Source organism: Nycticebus coucang, chromosome 20 (assembly GCF_027406575.1).
Source record: "Nycticebus coucang isolate mNycCou1 chromosome 20, mNycCou1.pri, whole genome shotgun sequence".
Classification (NCBI taxonomy): domain Eukaryota; kingdom Metazoa; phylum Chordata; class Mammalia; order Primates; family Lorisidae; genus Nycticebus; species Nycticebus coucang.
In genome coordinates, this window is record NC_069799.1 from 21,420,467 (window position 1) to 21,445,196 (window position 24,730).

A 24,730-nucleotide genomic window follows, 5' to 3' on the forward strand; every position below is an offset into this window, starting at 1 on the left:
ACTTTTTGGCCCCATAGGCTGTGCAAAAAGAAGCTTTTTTAGTCAGCTCAGTTTGGAAATACACAGTAATTAAAATGTCATGTTTGTCTTTGTGGTACTGTATGACTAACTTAGCTGTAATATAATAATTCACAAAATAATTTCAAAACAATGTATATAAGGCACATTATAAATTAAAGACATTAACTTTAAGCAAAAAAAGATTGAAAAGTGTTGTTACCATTTACTATTTGGGTAACAGATTGACTTTCATCTGTATTTGTAGCATGTTATTCCAAAGCACCAAATTGTGAAAGCCGTATCTCATAAATTTGTCAATCAAAGCGGCTGTCTACTAATCCTTCCTGTTTCAGAAGGTGCAAACATTTTTGGTATTAAGTGAATCTCTAATGTGGTGGTCCTGAGGTTTCCAAGGGGGAAGCTCTTCCCAGATAGAGAAGTTTACCTGGATGTTGATTTCTTCTGGCCATTTGTCCTCATTTTCCAGACACTAGAGTAACACCTACCAGGTGTGTTCATGGAGTACCTTCATGGGAAGGCTATTGTTTTCTAAAGAGTCAGTAATCCTGAGTATTTAATTTAGACAATAAGTCTCTCCCCAACAATAGACAAGGAAATCAGGCATTGGAAGGAACTGATGAATCAACTCTTTTTCTCCAATCTAGCATGTAAGATGTTGAAGAAAGAATTTGTGTTCCAGCTGTCCTGTCACTCCTAATACAGAACCAGATTGTTTAGTCAGAGGGCAGAGTGAAGAATTGAGCAATGAATATGTAGCCCCAGTATTTATTAGAAAGCCTTGGCCCACAGCTTTCCATAGGTAAAGAGAGGGTATACTATCCCTTGCGCTGGGCTTCCCTAGAGACTTTGTACCAAAGTGCTGGTTGCCCGTAAAGGCATCATTGTCACGGACCAAGTATTACATGTGGATAATGTTGTGCCAATCTCAGGTTGACAGAGTGGGCTGAGATCTGCATTCTCTCACTCAGAGTCCCAAGGTCAGATTTCAGTGGCAGGTGACATCTCTTAACAAGCATGCACCCGCTTTCAACCCTCAATTCCTGAGTTTCAGACTTACCTCTGCCTGGGTACCTCTTTTTAGCCTTTACCTCATGAAGTCCTCTTGGTCACATGACCTCCCTGTCCTCCCCGAGTTTTACTACTAACCACAGTAGAAGAGCGGCCAGTTGATTCAGGCTGAGAGAAATCTGGGGTGTCTTCCTGGATCTTTTCAGGGAGTTTGTGAGGAGGTTTAAAACAGACCATTTGCCTCCAATTAAGGGGTGGCTAACTAGAGCTTTAAGCCAAGAGCACATGAAGGCCACAGGTTTATAAAAGAGACACCACTGATCCAGCAGGGGAAATATCCATTTGAAACACTTTACTTGATTGAGAAAGTCACAACTCATAAAGGACAACAAGGAGAGCAGGTAGTCTCCAGTTTGTACCACAACCAGAAATGGTCCAGTTTGGCCATTTCTTGTGAAAGAAAAAATATGTTATTCAAGGGTGGCAGCAGTCACAGATACATAGTCTGTCATCTTATCTTAGCAACAAAAAGCCAGGATGTGTGTGGAGTGAATTAAAGACACAGAGGAAGGAGTGAATATGTCAGGCAGTAAGAAAAAGAGGCTAGTGTTTTAAAGGATAAAGTTGGCTCCTGATCTCCTTTGCTTCATTTTCAAAGGAGTAACTCATAACCTTGAGTAGTGATCTCAAAACCCATACCTAAGGAAATATGGCTTCAGGCAGGCAGAAGAAAATACAGAGCAGCAGATTTAACACTATTGTGGCAGATTGATGCTGAATAATTGATGTTTGTCGCTTTCAGCAAATACACAGTAATCTGATGAGATTTTAAACAAATTCTCTAAACAAAACTAACACTTACTTGGCAATTTGCTTTTCAGTTAGGCCAACCTGTTCACATACAAAATTTTTTATAAATTTACCTTTACATATGTTATTACATAGACCATTTTTGACGTGCTGAAGCCCTATGTTTGTCAGAATATTTTCTTCTTGGGTCAGCACCTGTAGGTCAAGCGGCTAAGGCACCAGCCACATACACCGGAGCTGGCAGGTTTGGATCCTACCCGGGCCCACCAAACAACAACTATAACCAAAAAAATTCTGGATGTTGTGATGGGCGCCTTAGTCCCAGCTACTTGGGAGGCTGAGGCAAGAGAATTGCTCAAGCCCAAAAATTTAAGATTGCAGTGAGCAGTGATGTCACAGCACTCTACACAGGGTGATAGGTTCAGACTGTCTCAAAAAAAAAAACAAAAAACAATATTTTCTTCTTAAATCATCACTTATTTTAGGAGAAATATTGTTATCAGGTGTTGTCCTACACAAAATCATTCTCTTTCCTTTTAGTGTCACTTGCCACCCATGTTTCTTCATATTTATGAGTTTCTTCTACATACTGGTTCCTTCTTACTTTAAGTTTTTTTCCTATTTTGAATGGAAATGCGATTCCATTTAAGTCTTTTCTATTTAAAGGCCTGGGAGCGTGGTTTTACAGGATTTAGGTCTCTAGCTTAAAGTTCAGACTTCATCAAACGATGGGGTAGACCAGCTGGAAAGCACTAAAAAAAATAAACAAGGCATCATCAACCAGGGAGCAGAGGGACTTTAGAGTACCCTGTAGGATTGTATTTTACCTTCCATTTTTAAGAAAGATATAAGAGAGCGAAACAGAGGCCCTGAATATTTGGGGAGAACAGTGGGGTGGCTCTAACACTATGAACATCAGTTTGTTTGTTGTGACAGAGACAGCTACCCAACAACCAGCCTTCCCGCCATCTGAAGTGAACCTTGTTCTGAAGCTGGAGCGTGTCCACCAAACTAAAAGAGTTCCAGAGTCAGAGCTGGTTCAGGAATTTCACAGTGTCTGGAAGGTGAGTGTGATCCTCCATCTCCAGGAGAGGGAAATGTCACTTCCAGGGCATCTCTCTAGTAGTGAGGGGATGGGCCCAGCAGAGGCTGCTTCCTGAGCCATTCCTGACTCCAGGAACCCATAGTCATGGTAGGGAAGGGCTCTGGCCTGGTAGCTTCTTGCCTGACCCTAGAGTAACTCTGTTCCTGACAACCTTCTTCCCTAGTGGTAGCAACCATTTCAAAAGATTCCTACTGCTCTTGGGGACTGATGCTGGCCTGGTTTTCTCTTGCTGTCTCTTCATCCCAATTCTCCGTATCAAGACCTTAAAAACCTACTTTAATGTTCTGCTTGTGGAGCCAGAGGTCCCTTTTTATGCTTTTGAATATTAGGCCCAACTGGAGGATGATGTGCATTGTGGAAATGGGAAAAAAAAAAAAAAGGGAAATGAAGCAGGGGTAGGTAAAGAGCTACATTACCTGGAAAGCAAAGAGAGTGAGAGCTGTAAGTATAATAAGTAATGTGCATCAGGCAGCGTGAATTCAGAATGTCTAATAATACATTACCTTATCTTGATGAAAATGTACACTTTCCTCCAAGATTTTGGCACTAAAATGTCACATATGGGGAACAGATGTCAAGTGTCTGTTCTCTGGTTTTTGGTTCCAGGTGACAAGGCATAGTTGCTGGTAACAAGACAGTGGAACAAATGAGCAGAACAAGTAGATACAAGTGAGCAAAATGTCAAAGTTTATTAAAGCACAGTACACTCCACAGAAGGAAGACATCTACCTTATCAAGTGGAGAACACCCTGGGTTAGTGAGATTTTTCCCGTTCATGACAATTTTCCAAATCTACATTAAGTGGTGGGGGGAGGGGGGTAATATATTTACTATTTTTAGTAGAAAGGGGGAAAAATTCCTGAATGGAGAGTCCTCCCATTTTTATCTCTGGAAAGCAATTTCCATAAATTGTCATAGTATTTGTAAACTGTGATAAAAGTGGTGAAAATTTTACTGTGTTTATGAAAATGGGTCCCTTGTGGCTACTGTCACCTTACTTGTATGGATGCTGCAAAAACCCCTTTTTGTGGCCTTGGCCATATCTCCACACCGGGACCTCTCTACCTCTGAGAGACAGTTTTGTAAAGCAAACATCAGTTCAGTTTTTTAAAGCCTTCCTGAAATTCATTTCTTTCCTGGCAGCCCCCTCTGGTAACTTTGTTCCTACTTATTATGGACAAAGGATGCCCTAGAATCAACTGCCCCTATCTCTTTTTAGCCCTAGTGAACAGGATAAGCACAACTTTAAGACATCATTGACATTTGTAGAGTATTTCTTCCGTATGAATTATGATTAGAAAAGTATGAGAAGTATTTAAAGACATTGTCATATTCTTCACATATGTAGAATATCTCTATGAATTTTGTTATGTACTGAAATGTGTGAATACTGTTTATAAGATTCGACACTGTCTTCACAGTTGTAGGGGTTTTCCGTCATAAATTTCATAGAGAATCGTTTGAGCAGAAGTTAAACACTTGTCACATTCTTCACATTCACAACCTTTCTGTTCAACATGAATTCTACTGTGTATAGAAAACTATGATTACTGGCATAAAGCTTCCACACACCTTCATATTGTAATTTTTTTCTCCGACATGATTTCTCTTATTTTTACTAAGGGCTAAGAATCAGTTAAAACCTTAGCCATTTATTCTCATTTGTAAGATTTCTCTCCAATATGAATTTTCTTACGTGTAGTAAAGTTTGAGCTCTGGTTAAGTGCATCGCCACACCACTCACAGTTGTAGGATTTCTCTCCAGTGTAAATTCTTTTTTTTTTTTTTGTAGAGACAGAGTCTCTCTTCATGGCCCTCAGTAGAGTGCCGTGGCCTCACACAGCTCACAGCAACCTCCAACTCCTGGGCTTAAGCGATTCTCTTGCCTCAGCCTCCCGAGTAGCTGGGACTACAGGCGCCCACCACAACGCCCAGCTATTTTTTGGTTGCAGTTTTGGCGGGGCCGGGTTTGAACCCGCCACTCTCCATATATGGGGCCGGCACCTTACCGAGTGAGCCACAGGCACCGCCCCCCTTCCCCGTGTAAATTCTTATAAGCTTAGTAAGTTATGAACACCAAGTAAGGTACTGCCATATTCTTCATATTTCTAGAGTTTCCATGCTATCACATGTTTTTTTAATACACAGCCTGGTTTGACCCAGAGTTAAAGGGGGTCAAACTATTCATATTTGTAATGTTTCTCTCCAGAATGAATTTTTTTATGTACAGAAAGGTGTGAGTACTGTTTAAAGGCTTTGCCACATTCTTCACATTTGTAGAGTTTCTCTCTAGAATGAATTCTTTTATGTACAGAAAGGTTTGAGGAATCGTTAAACGCTTTGCCACATTCTTGACATTTGTACGGTTTCTCTCCAGAATGAATTCTTTTATGTACAGAGAGGTATGAGGAATTTTTAAAGGCTTTGCCACATTCTTCACATTTGTAGGGTTTCTCCCCAGAATGAATTCTTTTGTGTACAGAAAGGGTTGAGTACCGGTTAAAGGCTTTTCCACATTCTTCACATTTGCAGGGTTTCTTTCCAGAATGAATTCTCTTATGTACAGAAATGTATGAGTACTGGTTAAAGGCTTTTCCACATTCTTCACATTTGTAGGGTTTCTCTCCAGAATGAATTTTTTTATGTACAGAAAGGTGTGAGTACCGGTTAAAGGCTTTTCCACATTGTTCACATTTGTAGGGTTTCTCTCCAGAATGAATTCTTTTATGTACAGAAAGGGTTGAGGAATCTTTAAAGGCTTTGCCACATTCTTGACATTTGTAGGGTTTCTCTCCAGAATGAATTCTTTTATGTACAGAAAGGTTTGAGGAATCTTTAAAGGCTTTGCCACATTCTTGACATTTGTAGGGTTTCTCTCCAGAATGAATTCTTTTATGTACAGAAAGGGTTGAGTACCGGTTAAAGGCTTTTCCACATTCTTCACATTTGTAGGTTTTCTCTCCAGAATGAATACTTTTATGTACAGAAAAGTGTGAGTACCGGTTAAAGGCTTTACCACATTCTTCACATTTGTAGGGTTTCTCTCCAGAATGAATTCTTTTATGTACAGAAAGGTATGAGTACTGGTTAAAGGCTTTGCCACATTCTTGACATTTGTAGGGTTTCTCTCCAGAATGAATTCTTTTATGTACAGAAAGAGTTGAGGAATCTTTAAAGGCTTTTCCACATTCTTCACATTTGTAGGGTTTCTCTCCAGAATGAATTCTTTTATGTACAGAAAGGTGTGAGTACTGGTTAAAGGCTTTGCCACATTCTTGACATTTGTAGGGTTTCTCTCCGGAATGAATTCTTTGATGTACAGAAAGGGTTGAGGAATGTTTAAAGGCTTTTCCACATTCTTCACATTTGTAGGGTTTCTCCCCAGAATGAATTCTTTTATGTACAGAAAGGGTTGAGTACTGGTTAAAAGTTTTTCCACATTCTACACATTTATAGGGTTTCTCTCCAGAATGAATTCTTTTATGTACAGAACGAGTTGAGGAATTGTTAAAGGCTTTTCCACATTTTTCACATTTGTAGGATTTTTCTCCAGAATCAGTTGTTTGATGTACAGAAAGGATTGAGTAATTGTTGGTTTTGCCACATTCTTTACATGTGTAAGGTTTCTCTACATTATAAATTGTCTCACAGTTAGAATATCTTGAGCTGTGGCTAAGACACTTGTCATCATTCTCACAATGGGAGATTTTCATTGCAGTATGAATTTCCCTGTGCTTAGACAGTCTTGAGCAAGATGTAAAGACTTTGCAACATTCTTTACATTTACACTGCTTTTCCACAAAATGGGTTATCTTACGTTTATCAAAGTTTGAGCATAGATTTAAGGCTTTCCTATATTTTTTACACTCAAATGTTATTTCCCCGATATATATCATCTGATGTCTATTTACATTTGATAATTTTCTGAAAACTTTGAAACATTTACTCCATTGGTAGATTTTACCATGCATAGCTGTTAAACATTCATCTAGTCCATTGTAACATACTTTCTGCTGCTTATACTTACACACCCTATCCCAGTCTTTTATTGAGTTTAAATTTTCACGGGTATCATTTTTGTATCTTCTTTGGATTATCTCTGGTAATAACATATTCATGTCCAGAACTTGCAAATTGCTCTGCGTAGAATGATTAAATATGACTGAAAGAAAATTAAAAATACAAAATTATGCCATTGAGTTTCATCACAATTGAATAAAATATACATTACAAATTTTGTCTATAAAATTATGCCCAGCACAGTAATAAGATGGCATAGAACAGCACAAGTGCCATAATAATTTCTGAGATACATATAAGTAAGAAATATAGATTGCATTTTAGCGATTATAAAAACAAAGTGAGAACTTTTAGCCCACCATGTGAGCACAATGTGAAGAGGTATATACAGGCCAGGTGCAGTGGTTTATGTTTATAAACCTAGCACTCTGGGAGAATGAGAGTGTGGATTGTTTCAACATAGGTATTTTAGAGCAGTGTGAGCCAGAGTGAAACCCTGTTTATACCAAAAATAGAAAAAATTAGTGGAGCAAGTGGCAGACACCTGCAGGCCCATCAACTCACGATGCTCAGGCAACAGTATCTCCTGAGCCCAGGAGGTTGAAGTTGCTGTTGACTATAATACAACAGCACTCTATCCGTGGTGAAAGACACTCTGTCTCAAAAACATATTACTATATAAAATCAAATAAGAAAAAAATTATCATGACAAAAGTTGCAAAATATGGGAAGAAAAGTTTGTTCTACGTATAGACCACAGACATTCCCCCATCTGAAAACAGCATGTTCCATATGAAAGTAAACTTTTTCCTCAAAAGAAAAATAGAGACCCACATTAACTCTACTGGCTTTTCAGGGCTTTTCTAAAGATAGGTTATGTCTTCCAAGAGGGAGAGTGCTAAAGGGAATGGTGCAGTTTGGGGGTTTTTTGTTGGTGGTGGTGTTTTTTTTTTTTTTTCTGTTTTTGGCCAGGGCTGGGTTTGAACCCGCCCACCTCCAGCATATGGGGCCACCACCTTACTCCTTTGAGCCACAGGAGTTGCCAAAGAATGGTGCAGTTTTTATAAAACTGACCGGGGAAGCTTAAACCAAAGTTAAAATATTGCTACAGCACCAGAGAGACTCCAAGACAATAGGACAGATTCAGGTCTAACAAATGATTACAAGCTCTTAGGAGGAAACATGGAGAAAATGCTTCAGCTAGAAAATAGCCACACAATTCCACAGGCTAAACATTTCCAGAATGTGTACTGAACTGCCTCAAGTCTTTAGTACAATTTGTGTCAGAGTCCTCTAAGGTAAAGCCGCATCATGGATTTTGTGAAAGGTGCCTTATGTGACTTGGTGCCCATGGCACGGTGGTGCCAGCCACACACACGGAGAGTGTCGGGTTTGAACCCAGCCTGGGCCAGCTAAACACCAATGACAACTAGAACAAAAAATAGCCAGGCACAAAATATGGCAACAGCCTAATGCTCACTAACTCAATAATGGATTAACAAGCTGTGGTATATGGACACTATGAAATATTATTCAGCCATTAAAAATGATGGAGACTTTACGTCCTTTGTATTAACCTGGATGGAAAATGGAACACATTATTCTTAGTAAAGCATTACAAGAATGGAGAAACATGAATTCTATGTACTCAATTTTAATATGAGGAGAATTAATGACAATAAATGACATGCTAGGCATGGGGAAAGGGGAGAATCTACAGAGAAAAAAAGAGGGAAGGGTGGGGAAAGGAAGACCGCAGACAGAGAAGGAGCAAGGGGGTGGGGTCTTGATGTGTGCCACACCTTTTGGGGACAAGACACAATTGTAGGAGGGTCTTTATCTGACAAATGAAATCAGTTTAACCTGGTTTCTTGTACCTCAATGAATCCCATACAATAAATTTAAAAAAAAAGAAAATAGGAGGAGAGAGCAAGATGGTGGCCGAGTAACAGCTTCCTTGCATCTGGGCACCGTGAGTCTTTGGAGATAGGACTCCAGGTATCTCTGGCTGGTGGGATCTACCTATAATCATCCCTGTGAGGATACAGGGGGTCAGCAAGAGACTTCTGGACCCCAAGAGGAGGATTAAAACAGTGGAAAACCGGCAAGTGGTTGCATGTGTTCAATTGGTCTAAACCTACCAGCAACTGTAAGTACAGTAGCAGCAAGACTGCAAACCTGAAAGGCCTTACCTGTGAACTGTTTGGACTTGGCACTCAGTTGAACTGCCTTGGGGAGAGCCTGAGCAGGATTACAGAGAACTTTGGCCATTGTCTATGGCCCCGCTTCTGACACAGACGCAGCTAACAGTGTTTGGCTGTGGGCCACAGGGAGCCATTGTGAGTGATCTGCCCTGGCAAGCTCCGCCCTCAGGGTCGCAGAGCAAGAATCAGGTGAGAGCTGTCAACCTAGTGACTGAGTAGCCTAATGGAGGGGTCTGAGCTGCCTTACAGCCCTAACCTTCATGGGGAGAGTGAGACCGATTTTGGCACACTGGGCAAGTGGATACCTACTTCAGCAGTGCTTCCAGTGACAAGCACTTTTCCTGGGAAATCTTCTGCTCAGCAAGTTTACAAGTTCAAAGTGCTTTTAAGAGGGCTGAAAAGAGATTTAGGGTGTCTAACCATTGGGGTTTAAGAAACTAGCAGCCTCCAGTCGTATAAGCACTGTGATTAACATCTCATAACCCAGAAGACCACGTGTTGCCCAGACAATATTCAACAACATATATATATATATATATTGCTTTGTTTTTGGTTGTGGTTTTTTTTTTGTTGTTTTTCTGTTTATTTGATGATGTTTTGTTTTTCAATTTCAACCTTTTCCGTACAGATTTTTTTCTTTCTCAATTTCTCTAGTTTAATTATAGTTTCCAATTGCGGCCTTCTTCAATAACTAGAACTTCATTTTTCTTAGTGTTTCTACCGCTATTATTTGCTTTTTCATCCACTTTTATCCCGTAAAGTTGTCTCTTTCATTGTTTTGGTTTGACTTATACCATTTTTGTCTTTCCTCTCTACTTGGTGGACATGGGGTACTATGTCTGATCAGGTTAGCAAAGAGCTGCTGACCTCAAGGGAACCACCCAACTAGGTTCCAAGAAGGTTGGATTTTTTTAAGGTTGTGTCAAAGTACCCTACTGTACACCTATATTGCTCTGTCTCCCTCTTTCTGTGCCTCTCTTCTTTTTGTCAATATTCCATTTTACCCACTCCCTCTCCTTTCTCTAATTTTTTTTTCTTTTCAATCGTTCCTCTTTTATTTCATCCCTTTCTTGCTCTTCAATGTTTTCATCCTTCTAGTCCTATACCAAAAGGACTCATCGAAACCTTAGTCCACAGGCATGAGAACTTAAAGAGCAAGAGGAAGGGAAAGGAAAATTAGGGCAAGGAAACAGATAAAAGAAATCACTCTTGAGGAAGAATCAGCAGAAAACTCCAGGCCACATGAAGAACCACTCCAGAACAAACCTGCCAAGGGACCATGAGGTAGCTGCTGCAAAGGATTCAACCTATAAAGAAATGTTAGGAATGACAGAAAAAGAATTTAGAATACACATGATGAAAACAATGAAAGAAATGATGGAAACAATGAAGGAAACGGCTCATAAAGTGGAAAATAACCAAAAGGAAATCCAAAAACAGAATTAAATAAGTGTTTAATGAGATGAAGAATATAGAAAGGATATAGCAGAGCTGAAGGAACTAAAACTGTCAATTAGGGAACTTAAAGATGCAATGGAAAGTATCAGCAACAGGTTAGACCATGCAGAAGAAAAAATTTCAGAGGTAGAAGACAAAGTTCTTGAGATAACTCAGATAATAAAAGAGGCAGAAGAGAAGAGAAAGAAAGCAGAACGTTCACTGTCAGAATTATGGGACTTTATGAAGCGTTCCAACATACGAGTTATAGGAATCCCAGAAGGGGAAGAAGAATGTCCTAGAGGAATGGAAGCCATAATAGAGAATATTACAAAAGAAAATTTCCCAAATATCACCAAAGATTCTGACACACTGCTTTCAGAGGGATATCGGACCCCAGGTCGCCTCAACTCTAACCCAGCTTCTCCAAGACACATTGTGATGAACCTATCCAAAGTCAAGACAAAAGAAAAGATGCTGCAAGCTGCCAGAAGTAAGCGCCAGTTGACCTACAGGGGCAAATCCATCAGAGTGACCGCAGACTTCTCTAATGAAACTTTCCAAGCAAGAAGACAATGGTCATCTACCTTTAATCTACTTAAACAGAACAATTTCCAGCCCAGAATTCTGTACCCTCCTATGCTAAGCTTAAAAATAAATGGAGAAATCAAATCATTTACGGATATACAAACATTGAGGAAATTCGCCACAACAAGACCAGCTCTACAGGAAATACTTCAACCTGTTCTGCATACTGACCACCACAATGGATCAGCAGCAAAGTAAGAACTCAGAAATCAAAGGAAAGAACCTAACCTCCACAGTGATGCAAAAGATAAAACTAAGCAATGGACTCTCACAAAATAAGACGAACAGAATACTACCAAACTTATCAATTATCTCAATAAATGTTAATGGCTTGAATTCCCCACTGAAGAGACATAGATTGGCTGACTGGATTAAAAAACACAAGCCATCCATTTGCTGTCTGCAAGAAACACACCTGGCTTCAAAAGACAAATTAAAGCTCTGAGTCAAGGGTTGGAAGACAATTTTTCAGGCAAATGGAATTCAGAAGAAAAGAGGACTTGTGATCTTATTTTCAAATACATGTGCATTTAAAGCAACTAAATTAAAAAAGACAACGATCGTCAATTTATATTGGTCAAGGGAAAAATACAACAAGAAGACATTTCAATTCCAAATATTTATGCACCCAATTTCAATGCTCCCAGATTCTTGAAACAGACCTTACTCAGTCTGAGCAATATGATATCTGATAATACCATAATAACAGGGGTCTTTAACACTCCTCTTACAGAGCTGGACAGATAGTCTAAACAGAAATTAAACAAAGATATAAGAGATTTAAATGAGACCCTAGAACAACTGTGCTTGATAGACGCATATAGAACACTCCACCCCAAAGATAAAGAATATAAATTCTTCTCTTCACCCCATGGACATTATCCAAAATTGATCATATCCTGGGACACAAAACAAGTATCAACAGAATAAAAAGAATTGAAATTTTACCTTGTATCTTCTCAGCCCATAAGGCACTAAAGGTGGAACTCAACTCTAACAAAAATGCTCGACCTCACCAAAAGGCATGGAAATTAAACAATCTTCTGTTGAATAACAGATGGGTGCAGGAAGAAATAAAACAGGAAATCATTAACTTCCTTGAGCATAACAACAATGAAGACACAAGCTACCAAAACCTGTGGGATACTGAAAAAGCAGTTTTGAGAGGAAAGTTCATCGCTTTAGATGCCTACATTCGAAAAACAGAAAGAGAGCGCATCAAAAATCTCACAAGAGATCTTGTGGAATTGGAAAAAGAAGAACAATCTAAGCCTAAACTCAGTAGAAGAAAAGAAATCTCCAAAATCAAATCAGAGATCAATGAAATTGAAAACAAAAGAATCATTCAGAAAATTAATGAAACAAGGAGTTGGTTTCTTGAAAAAAATAAATAAAATAGATAAACCATTGGCCAGACTAACGAGGAACAGAAAAGTAAAATCTCTACTAACCTCAATCAGAAACAATAAATGGTAAATAACAACTGATCCCACTGAGATTCAAGATATCATCTCTGAATACTACCAGAATCTCTATGCCCAGAAATTTGACAATGTGAAGGAAATGGATCAATATTTGGAATCACCCTCTCCCTAGACTCAGCCAGGAAGAAATAGAGCTCCTGAACAGACCAATTTCAAGCATTGAGATCAAAGAAACAATAAAAAATCTTCCAACCAAAGAGTGCCCTGGTCCAGATGGCTTCACTCCAGAATTCTATCAAACATTGAAGGAAGAGCTTATTCCTGTACTGCAGAAATTATTCCAAAAAATTGAGGAAGAAGGAATCTTCCCCAACACATTCTATGAAGCAAACATCACCCTGATACCAAAACCAGGAAAAGGCCCAACTAATAAGGAGAATTTCAGACCAATCTCACTCATGAATATAGATGTAAAAATTCTCAACAAAATCCTAGCCAATAGATTACAGCCTATCATCAAAAATTCATTCATCATGATCAAGTAGGTTTCATCTCAAGGACGCAAGGCTGGTTTAACATACGCAAGTCCATAAACATTATACACCATATTAACAGAGGCAAAAATAAAGATCATATGACCCTCTCAATAGGTGCAGAAAAAGCATTTGATAAAATCCAACATCCTTTTCTAATTAGAACACTGAAGAGTATAGGCATAGGTGGCACATTTCTAAAACTGATTGAAGCTATCTATGACAAACCCACAGGTAATATTATACTAAATGGAGTAAAACTGAAACTTTTCCTCTTATAACTGGAACCAGACAAGGTTGTCCTCTGTCACCTTTACTATTCAAATTTAGTGATGGAAGTTCTAGCCAATACAATTAGTCAAGACAAGGAAATAAAGGGAATCCAAATGGGAGCAGAGGAGGTCAAACTCTCCCTCTTTGATGATGACATGATCTTATACTTAGAGAACCCCAAAGACTCAACCACAAGACTCCTAGAAGTCATCAAAAAATACAGTAATGTTTCAGGATATAAAATCATTGTGCACAAGTCTGTAGTCTTTGTATACAACAATAACAGTCAAGATGAGAAGCAAATTAAGGACACAACTCCCTTCACCATAGTTTCAAAGTAAATGACATACCTAGCAATATTCCTAATGAAGGAGGTGAAGGACCTCTATAAAGAAAATTATGAAATCCCCAGAAAGGAAATAGCAGAGGATATTAACAAATGGAAGAACATCCATGCTCATGGACAGGAAGAATCAACATTGTTTAAATGTCTATACTTCCCAAAGCAATCTACCTATTCAATGCCATTCCTATCAAAATACCAACATCGTACTTTCAAGATTTGGAAAAAATGATTCTGAATTTTGTATGGAACCAGAAAAAAAACCGTATAGCTAAGACAGTTCTTAGTAATAAAAATAAAGCTGGGGGCATCAGCATACCAGATTTTAGTCCGTACTACAAGGCATAGTGGTCAAGACAGCATGGTACTGTCACAAAAATAGAGTCATAGACACTTGGAATCCAATAGAAAACCAAGAAATGAAACTAACATCTTACAAGCACTTAATCTTCGCTAAATCAAGATCATGCCTTGGGTGAAAGACTCCCTATTCAATAAATGGTGTTAGGAGAACTGGATGTCTACATGTAAAAGACTGAAACTGGACCCACACCTTTCCCCACTCACAAAAATTGATTCAAGATGGATAAAGGACTTAAATTTAAGGCATGAAACAGTAAAAATCCTCAAAGAAAGCACGTAAAAAACACTGGAAGATATTGGCCTGGGGAAAAACTTCATGAAGAAGACTGCCATGGCAATTGCAACAACAACAAAAATAAACAAATGGGACTTCATTAAACTGAAAAGCTTCTGTACAGCTGAGGACACAATAACCAAAGCGAAGAGACAACCTACATTATGGGAAAGGATATTTGCATATTTTCGATCAGACAAAAGATTGATAACTAGGATCTATAGAGAACTCAAATTAATCCACATGAAAAAAGCCAACATTCCCATATATCAATGGGCAAGAGACATGAATAGAAACTTCTCTAAAGATGACAGACGAATGGCTAACAAACACATGAAAAATTGTTCGTCATCTCTGTATATTAGAGAAATGCAAATCAAAACAACCCTAAGATATCATCTAACCCCAGTGAGAATGGCCCAAATCTCAAAATCTCAAAACTGCAGATGCTGGCGTGGATGTGGAGAGAAGGGAACACTTTTACACTGCTGGTGGGACTGCAAACTAGTACAACCTTTTTGGAAGGAAGTATGGAGAAACCTCAAAGCACTCAACCTAGACCTCCCATTTGATCCTGCAATCTCATTACTGGGCATCTACCCAGAAGGAAAAAAATCCTTTTATCTTAAGGACACTTGTAGTAGACTGTTTATTGCAGCTCAATTTACAATCGCCAAAATGTGGAAACAGCCTAAATGCCCACCAACCCAGGAATGGATTAATAAGCTGTGGTATATGTATACCATGGAATACTATTCAGCCATTAAAAAAATGGAGACTTTACATCCTACGTATTAACGTGGATGAAAGTGGAAGACATTATTTTTAGTAAAGAATCACAAGAATGGAGTAGCATGAATCCTATGTACTCAATTTTGATATGAGGACAATTAATGACAATTACGTTTATGGGGGGGAGGAAAAGCAGAAAGTGGGATGGAGGGAGGGGGTGGGACCTTGGTGTGTGTCACATTTTATGGGGGCAAGACATGATTGCAAGAGGGACTTTATCTAACAATTGCAATCAGTGTAACCTGGCTTATTGTACCCTCAATGAATCCCCAACAATAAAAAAAAAAAAAAGAAAGTGCTCTAAGCTTTCTTTGTCTGAAATAAATTCCCTCTTTATTTTACTACAGCCTGTGCTGCTACTGTTACCAGATGAAGAGGAAAGAAAAAAGAAAAAATAGCTGGGCACTGTGCTGGGCACTTGTAGTTCCAGTTACCTGGGAGGCGGAGACAAGAGAATCCCTTAAGCCTAAGAGTTTTAGGTTGCTGTGTGCTGTGCCGCACTCTACTGATGGCAACAGAGTGAGACAGTCTCTCAAAAAAAAGAAAAAACCAAAAAAGCAAAACAAAGTTGCCTTTTGTGATCCTCAAAAATCAATGAAAGATTAGAACATGTAAAAAATAATAGGGTGACATAACCCAAAGAAACAAAATAAGTAATGTAGAATCAAACATAAAAAATAGAGATGTCTAAATTATCTAAGAGTTTTATCTTAATGATAGTAAATGGATGAAATGGGACTAATACAAACAACTAAGTAAAATCATAAAAATGGAGATATCAACAAAAAGGAAAAGGTTTAAAAAAAGAGAAATTCCTAACTTGAAGAACACAGGGAAAAGACTGAGAAATTGTCAAAGAAAAAAAATACAGAATATCAAGCTCACCACACCTTAGCTAGGAGAAACACAAAGAGACCCATAAAAAGACACATGAAGATCAAAGATTTGAAAGCCACACAAGAGTATCCTGAAAGCCAGGAAAGGAAACAGTTATGTCATCTGTAAGCACGCTCTTCTGAGATTACTAGTGGATTTTTTGACACACACTTCCCTATCAAAAAAGTGTTGGATGGAGTGGTGGTGCCTATGGCTCAAAGGAGTAAGGCACCATCCCCATATGCAGGAGGTGGCGGGTTCATGCCGAGCCCTGGCCAAAAACTGCAAAAAAAAAAAAAACGAGTTGGATGATATAGTCAAAGTGCTGAAAGAACAAAAATTTTAAAACATATGTACTATATCCAGCAAAACATCCCTTCAAGATAAAGAAAAAAAAATAAACATTTATCAAGATAAGTGAATGCTGAAAACTGCCAAAGTAGAAATCTCAAAGGAAGACCCTTTCTTTGAAATTATGCTTGAGAACAATGCTAAATTAGGTAATAATAAGTAAAACTGAAAAAAAAAACCTAAGTACATTTCAGTAAACTTTTGTATTATTATAATGACAAGTCAGTAACCACTTTTATTTTATTTATTTATTATTATTATTTTTTTTTTTGTAGAGACTAAGTTTCACTTTATTGCCATTGGTAGAGTGCCCATGGCATCACACAGCTCACAGCAACCTCCAACTCCTGGGTTTAGGCGATTGTCTGTGCCTCAGCCTCTCGAGTAGCTAGGACTACAGGCACCACCACAGTGCCCCGCAATTTTTTTGTTGCAGTTTGGCCAGGGCTGGTTTTGAACTCACCACCCTTGGTATATAGGGCCAGCGCCCTACCCACTGAACCACAGGTGGCACCCTATTTTTTGTTTTTTTGAAACAGAATTGTAAGCTCTCACCCTGGGTAGAATGCCATGCACCACAGCTCACAGCAACCTCAAACTCTTAGGCTTAAGCAAGTCTTTTACCTTACCTTCCCAAGTAGCTGGGACTACAGGTGCCTGCCATAACACCAGGGTATGTTTTAGTTGTAGTTGTCATTGTTGTTTGGCAGGTCAGGTCTGGATTCAAACCTGCCAGCTCCAGTGTATCTGGCTAATGCCCTAGTTGCTGAGCTACTGGTGTCGAGCCCAGAAAGCTTTTTAAATCATTCTTTAAAATTCAAAGACAAAAACAATCTTAACATGAAACTTCTGTTAATGGTATAAGTGTTCAATGTAACAAGATGAAATTGGTGGCATCAGTAAGTTGAAAGAAAGGCTGGGAGAGGTGGCTCACGCCTATAATACTAGCACTTGGGATGTCAAGGCAAGTGATTTCTTGAGCTCACAGGTTCCACACCAGCCTGAGCCAGAGAGAGACCTCATCTCTAAAATAGCCAGGCGCTGTGGCAAGCACCTGTATTCCCAGCTACTAGAAAGTTGAGGCAAGAGGATCACTCCACCCCAAGAGGTGTAGGTTGCTGTAAGGTACGACGCCAGAGCACTCTAATGAGGGTGAGAAAAGTGAGACTCTGTCTCAAAAAACAGAAACAAAACAAAACAAACAAACAAACAAAAAAACTAGCCAGGCATTGTATCTGGGGGCTGTCCTTCTAGCTATTGAAGAGACTGAAGTAAGATGATCTCAGTAATCTGAGAGTTTGAGGTTGCTGTAAGCTATGACAATGCCACAGCACTCTACTCAGTGACACAGAGTGAGACTCTGACAAAAAAAAAAAAGAAAACAAAACGAAAACCATAGAACAAAAAAATAAGGAATATAAACAGTTATAATTTTTGCATTCAATTGAAGTTAGCTTGATATGAGTCTGAATAATATTAATAATATTATTCTATCTTTAAGAACTTTTTATAATTTCCATTCTTCAAGGTGTTCATAAAGAAAATATCTATAGAATTCATGTGAAGTAAACTAAGAAAGCAATCAGACTAATTACAAAAATCAATAAAACAGAAATGAAGGTAGCAAGAGAAGAAATGAGGAGAAAATACCTAGCAGAAATAAAGTAATAGTAACTTTAAATCATTTATATTTAATGTAATTAACTGAATATTCCAAGAAGATGTATGGCTGAATAGACTTACAATAAATGAGTTTCTACAATATAAGGTCTAAAGAAAACTCCTTGTAGCTTTATGGACTCACATAGGCTAAAAGTAAAAAGACAAAAAATCTGTATACCAAGCAAGTAGTCACTCTTAAGTGGGTGAAGTAGCTACAATTATATCAGACAACATACACTTGTGGCTAAACAGCCAAGAGAAAAATGTAGTAGTTACAGAATAGGCCCCTTTACAAAGAATCCTCACTATCTATTACATATACTCACAAACCTCATTTACACATATTACATATCTTGTATAATATAAACAAGTATGTATAACATCATTGATTCGAAATATAAGAAGAAATAAATCCTGGCAAAAGCAAAGAAAGAAACAGCCACGTGGTCATTTTTAATTTTAGACCCTAGTTTTTTTTTTTCTCTTTTTGAAAATTTCAGATTAATATGAGGGTACAAACAATTGGATCACATGCTGGGCACGGTGGCTCACGCCTATACTCATACTACTCTGGAGGTTGGATAGCTTGAGCTCATGTGTTCCAGACCAGACTGAGCAGAGCGAGACACCCTCTCTACTAAAAATAGAATAACTGGGTTCGGTACCTGTAGCTCAAGTGGCTAAGGCACCAGCCACATACACCTGAGGGCGTGGGTTCAAATATAACCCGGGCTGACCAAATAACAATGATGGCTGCAACCAAAAAATAGCCGGGCACTGTGGCAGATGCCTATAGTCCCAGCTACTTGGGAGGCAGAGGCAGGAGGATCACTTGAGCCCAGGAGTTGGAGGTTGCTGTGAGCTGTGATGCCACAGCACTCTACCTAGGGCAGCACCTTGAGGCTCTGTCTCAAAAAAAAACAATAATATATATATATATCATATGATATATATATATAAAATATCTGGGGCAAAATAATCACTTGAGCCCAAGAGTTGGAGGTTGCTATGAGCTAAGAAACCACAGCACACTACCCAGGTCAACAGCTTGAGAATCTGTCTCAAAAAAAAAAATTTAAAAATTAGGTTACAAAGTTTGCATTTGTTAGGTAAAGTCCTGCTTATAGTTGTGTCCCTCACCCAGGACGTGTGCCATATACCCTTACAAAAAACACCATTTTTAATAATCAATTCAAAGATTAGAAAAAAGATAAGATAACAGACAACTTAAACATAGTGTATTACATAGACCTAACAAACATAACAGAACTCTCTAGTCAAAAGTAGCAAAATAAGGCTGGCCATGGTGTCTCAGGGCTGTAATCCTAGCACTCTTGAAGGATGAAGCTGGAGGATTGCTTAAGGCCAGGAGAGTTTGTGAAGAGCCTGAGCAAGAGTGAGACCTCCTCACTAAAAAATAGCTGGACATTGTGGCAGGCGGCTATACTCCCAGGTACCTGGGAGGCTGAGGCAAGATATTTGCTTTATCCCAGGAGTTTGAGGTTGCTGTGAACTATCATGACACTGCACTCTACCAAGGGCAACAGTGAGACACTGTCTCAATAAAAAAATATGAAAAGGCGGCACCTGTGTCTTAGTAAGTAGGGCACCAGCCCCATATACCAAGGATGGCGGTCGAAACCGGCCCCAGCCAAACTGAAACAACAGCAACAATAACAACAACAAATAGCTGGCCGTTGTGGCAGGCGCCTGTAGTCCCAGCTACTAGGGAGGCTGAGGCAAGAGAATTACCTAAGCCCAAGAGCTGCAGGTTACTGTGAGCTGTGATGTCAAAGCACTTCACCAAGGGTGACAAAGTGAGATTCTGTCTCTTAAAAAAAATAAAAAGAAAGAAAGAAAAAGTAACAAAGGGTTGAACTGACATTATTCAAAAAAGATACATAAATAGCCAAGAAGCATTAGAAAGGGTGCACAAAATTAGTAACTACTGAAGAAATGCAAAGCAAAATCACAATGAAATATCATACATCATACTCAGAATGAACACTAAAATAAAATTCTCCCACTGATTATTTTGTTTGTTTGTTTGGGGGGGGGGGAGCCAGAGTCTCACTATGTTGCACTAGATAGAGTACTACAGTGTCACAGCTCACAGCAACCTCCAACTCTTGGGCTTCAGTGATTCTCTTGCCTCAGCCTCCCAGGTAGCTGGGAAAACTGGCACCTGCCACAACGCCTGGCTATTTTTTTGTTGCAGTAGTTGTTGTTTACCTGACCTGGGCTGGGTTCAAACCTGCCAGCCTTGGTGTGTGTGGCCACCGCCACAACCACTGGGCTACGGGCGCCAAGTCCCACTGAGAATTCGGAAGTGACTGTGTGGCATCTACAATTTCTCCAAGCCATGATCTGGGGCTGGTCCCACCTATCCAGAGACCTGAAGGGAGATACTTACTCATGACAAAGGAGACAGGCCTGAAGACCCTGGCACTTTGTTTGTGTGTGTATGTCTATATATCTATTTGTGTGTATATGTAATTATATACAGACACGAAAACCTGCAATTGACCACCTACCTACATTTAACACCTCCCCAAGTTCACCTAATGACTGGGCATGCACCACGAGTACATATCAGAACACTAGGCCAAGTTCCTCATGCTAACCACCTATGTGTGTTGACAAGATTTTTACGATCCCTTGAGTGGTCAACTTGCAAAGGTCTACTGCATTTCTGTGTGTGTGTGGGTGTGTGTGTGTGTGTGTGTGTGCATAATACAATCCTGATAAGCATAACCTAGGCAAGAGATAGTTATAAAATAAAGGTTATTTATGACAGGCATGGTGGCCCCTATCTGTAATCTTAATCACTTTAGGAGGCCAAGGCAGGTGGATCACCTGAGCTCAGGCATTCAAGAGCAGCCTGAGAAAGATCAAGACCCCTTTTTTAGTAAAAATAGAAAAACTACGCAGACACTGTGGCAGATGCCTCTAGTCCCACCTACTGGAGAGGCTGAAAAGAAAGGATCCCTTGAACACAAGAGTTTGATGTTGCTATGATCTACAGCACCTCTGAACTTAACCCCAGGGTAGTAGAGTGAGAACCTGTCTCAGAAAAGTATATAAGAGTGATTTTGTAACAATAGAGAATTTAATATATGCTCAGGAATACCGTAACTCCCCAATGACAGCATACGTAAGAAATGTACAGAGTAGATACCTTTAACTATATTAAAGTTGAGAAATTGGGGCATGGTGCCTGTAGTTCAAGCAGCTAAGGTGCCATCCACATATACCAGAGCTGACAGGTTCAAATCCAGCCCGGGCCTGCCAAACAACCATGAGAACTACAACCAAAAAATAGCTGGGCATTGTGGCAGGCACCTTTAGACCCAGCTACTTGGGAGGCTGAGACGAGAGACTCGTTTAAGCTCTGAAGTTGGAGGTTGCTGTGACCTATGATGCCACAGCACTCTACCCAGGGTGACAGCTTGAAGCTGTTTCAAAACAAAAAAAAAAAAGTTGAGAAATTTGGCTCAGCTCCTGTAACCCAGTGGCTAGGGCACCAGCCACATACACCAGAGGTGGCGGGTTAGAATCTAGCCCTGGCCTGCCAAACAACAAGGACAACTACAAACAAAAAGTAGTCTGGTGTTGTGGCCGGCACATGTAGTCCCAGCTACTTGAGGGTCTAAGACAAGAAAATCGCTTAAGCCCAAGAGATTGAGGTTGCTGTGAGCCATGATGCCACCGCACTTTACGAGAGCAACAGCTTGAGACTCTTGTCTCAAAAATATAAAATAAAATAAAATAAAATTGAGAAATTAGAGCATACACAAATTAAACTATTTATCACAGTTCATATAAAGACAATGTTGAAGTTAAATTACATGAGTTTTTTTTATATTTGGGAAAGATTCTTAACTGTTCTGATAAAATTTACTGACTATACTTTCTGCAGAATCTTATTTGAAAACTTCATTAAATCAAAAGCTATAAAGCAGAAGACATATGCCAGTGTCCTGAGATGCCTGACCCAAATACTAGTACTAACTGCTCACTCTCACATTTTGAACAGGATGCTAAGGCAGTGGTTCTCAACCTGTGGGTTGCGAACCCTTTTTAACAATGAAAATACATCTCAGCATTAGGAAGGTTGAGAACCACCGTGCTAAAGAAAAAAAATTGTTTTGAGGCACACTTTCATTCTGTTGCCCAGGTTAAAGTGCAATAGCATCAGCCAACCACAACAACCTCAAACTCCTAGGTTGAAGTAATCCTCTGTCTCAGCCCCCGAAGTAGCTGGGACTACAGGCAACCACCACACTGCCTAGCTATTGTTTTTTTATTTTTAGTAGTAAAAGGATCTCACTCTTTTTCAGGCTTGTCTTATACTCCTGAACTCAAATGATCATCCCACCTCATCCTTGAAGAGTGCTAAGATTCTAGAAGTGAGCCACCATGCCTGCTTAAAGAAAAAAATATATATTTTTTGAGACAGAGCCTCAAGCTGTCATCCTGGCTAGCTTGCCATGGCATCACAGCTCATAGCAACCTCCAACTCTTGGGGTTAAGTGATTCTCTTGCCTCAGCCTCCCAAATAGCTGGGAATATAGGTGCCCAACACAATGCCTGGCTATATTTTGGTTGTAGTTGCCATTGTTGTTTGGCAGGCCCGGGCTGGATTCAAACCCACCAGCTCTGGTGTATGTGGCTGGCTCCTTAGCCACTTGAGCTATAGGCACCAAGCCTAAAGAAAATTTTTTAAAAATGTTTCACAGATCCTCAAAAATACACAAAAACTTTTATGTTCTGAAAATCAATCAAATAGCAGTCAGATTTTGCAGTCTTGGATAAGCCATAGAAAGTTCTTTCTTTTCACTGTAAAGTAGAAAGAACATCACTGAAAACTAAACTCCTTCTAAACATTTAAAAGAAAAGTCCAGGCAGCTTTAATCCTAGCCCGCTGGAAAGGCAAGGCAGGTGGACTGTTTGAGCTTAACCAGTAGGAGTCCAGTCCAAGCAAAAGCAAAACTACGTCTCTTAAAAAGAAAAACTAGCCGGTCATTATAGTAAGCACCTGTAGTCCCAGCTACTTGGGAGGCTGAAGCAAGAGGATTCCTTGAGCCTGAAAGTTTGAGGTTGCTGTGACTATGACACCATGGAACTCTACCCAGGGTGATAAAGTGAGACTCTGTTTCAAACAAATTTAAAAAAATTAAAAAGAAGAATAGGGCCAGGCACTGTGGCTCACACATGTAAACCTAGCACCTGAGAGGCAAAGATGAGAGGATTGCTTGAGTTTGTGAGTTTGAGCAAGAGCAAGACTCTGATTCTACTAAAAAACAGTTCAAATATTAGCCAGGCCCTTGTGGAGAAACCTGTACTCCCAGCTACATGAGAGGCTGAGACTGAAAAATCACTTGAACCAAGATGGTTAAGATTGCTCTGTGCTACGCTGATGCCATGACATGCTGGTCTGTTGGCAACATAATGACCTTTTGTCTCAATGAGAAAATAAACATAAGAAATGAAAACAAGAGCAGAGGTGCCTTTATGGAACAAGAGAAAGAAACCCAGGCTTCCCAGAAATCATTTCTAAATAAGCTGAGCTTCCCTAATCACGTTGCATTGTCTGGTTTCCACCTTCAACTTTGGACCTCTGACCAGTGTTCCCTGCTTCATTCACTCCAACCTACCTGGGTGCTTGACCACTGTCTGGTGAATCTTCACCTTCCAGGGTTCTTTCCTTTGCTCCAGACATGTGATGAGCTCTGGCTTAGAGAGAGCAAGCCCTGTTTCATTAGAAAAAAAAGATAACATGACACATGTCGGGCTTCACCAGTTAACAATCTAGTACCTTCGTAGAGAACACAACATTTTAGAGAACCTTAAAGAATAATCTAAAAATAGAAGTTTCTCACAGAAACTTTAGAATATTTTAAAAGCATTTAAAATGCTCCACTACCCAGTAGTACGGATATAAAAATTGGTGCTAGAAACTAGCCTTAAATGTATGGGTAACAATTCTAAGCCTCTACATTTTTGAAATTACCATCAAGGTAGGGAAGGATATAATGCCAAAATAACATCTGAAATATTTTCTGTTCTATACCAAGAACTTATGTTTTCCTTAGAAACAACAAACTGAAAGTAATGCTGTCAAAGACGAATCTCCACAAAACCCATCTACAGGGAAACAATATGAAATGCTTAGTGTACAGTTAAGAAATGTGTATGTACATTATCCTCACCAAGGAAGACCAGGTGACTGTAGGTCTCTAACATGACATCCCGATACAAATTCTGCTGAGCAGGGTCCAGGCAGTCCCACTCATCCATAGAGAATTCTATAGACACATCTCTGAATGTCAACAATTCCTGAAAAAAATAAAAATAAAAAAACTAAACCCCCCCCCCCAGTATTTATCATGACACCATGGGAAGATTTGATTTCATTTTTACATAAATGAGTGGGTGAGAACTTCTTTTGACTTACATGACTGAATGGTATTATATAGAAAGTGTAGCAGAGAGATACTCCCTCATGTGCTCTCTAACCCTCAGGAAAGAGGAGGGGATAACATCCACACTCCCAGTATAAATACTGTGCTTTTTGGCTTTACAATGCAAAAATCAGGCCACCAATACAGGCATGTGGATTCTTACACCTTCTTACATCATACAC

The 24,730-nt window shown here is 39.4% G+C and overlaps 1 protein-coding gene across 4 annotated transcripts in view; it reads right to left on the reverse strand.

Moving 5' to 3' along the window:
• Window positions 1-351: 351 nt before the first annotated feature.
• Window positions 352-24,730, reverse strand: part of LOC128572765 (zinc finger protein 724-like) — an 86,121-nt gene continuing 61,742 nt past the window's right edge. For 3 of the 4 annotated variants that reach the window (XM_053572843.1, XM_053572842.1, XM_053572844.1), the window contains 3 exons: window positions 24,297-24,423; window positions 23,742-23,837; window positions 352-7,106 (listed from right to left, as the gene is read on the reverse strand). In XM_053572843.1, coding sequence (XP_053428818.1) covers window positions 5,125-7,106; window positions 23,742-23,837; window positions 24,297-24,423 — 2,205 coding nt within the window. In that variant the 3' untranslated portion in view covers window positions 352-5,124. The remainder of the gene's footprint in view (window positions 7,107-23,741; window positions 23,838-24,296; window positions 24,424-24,730) is intronic. The other variant, XM_053572845.1, reaches the window with a different exon arrangement.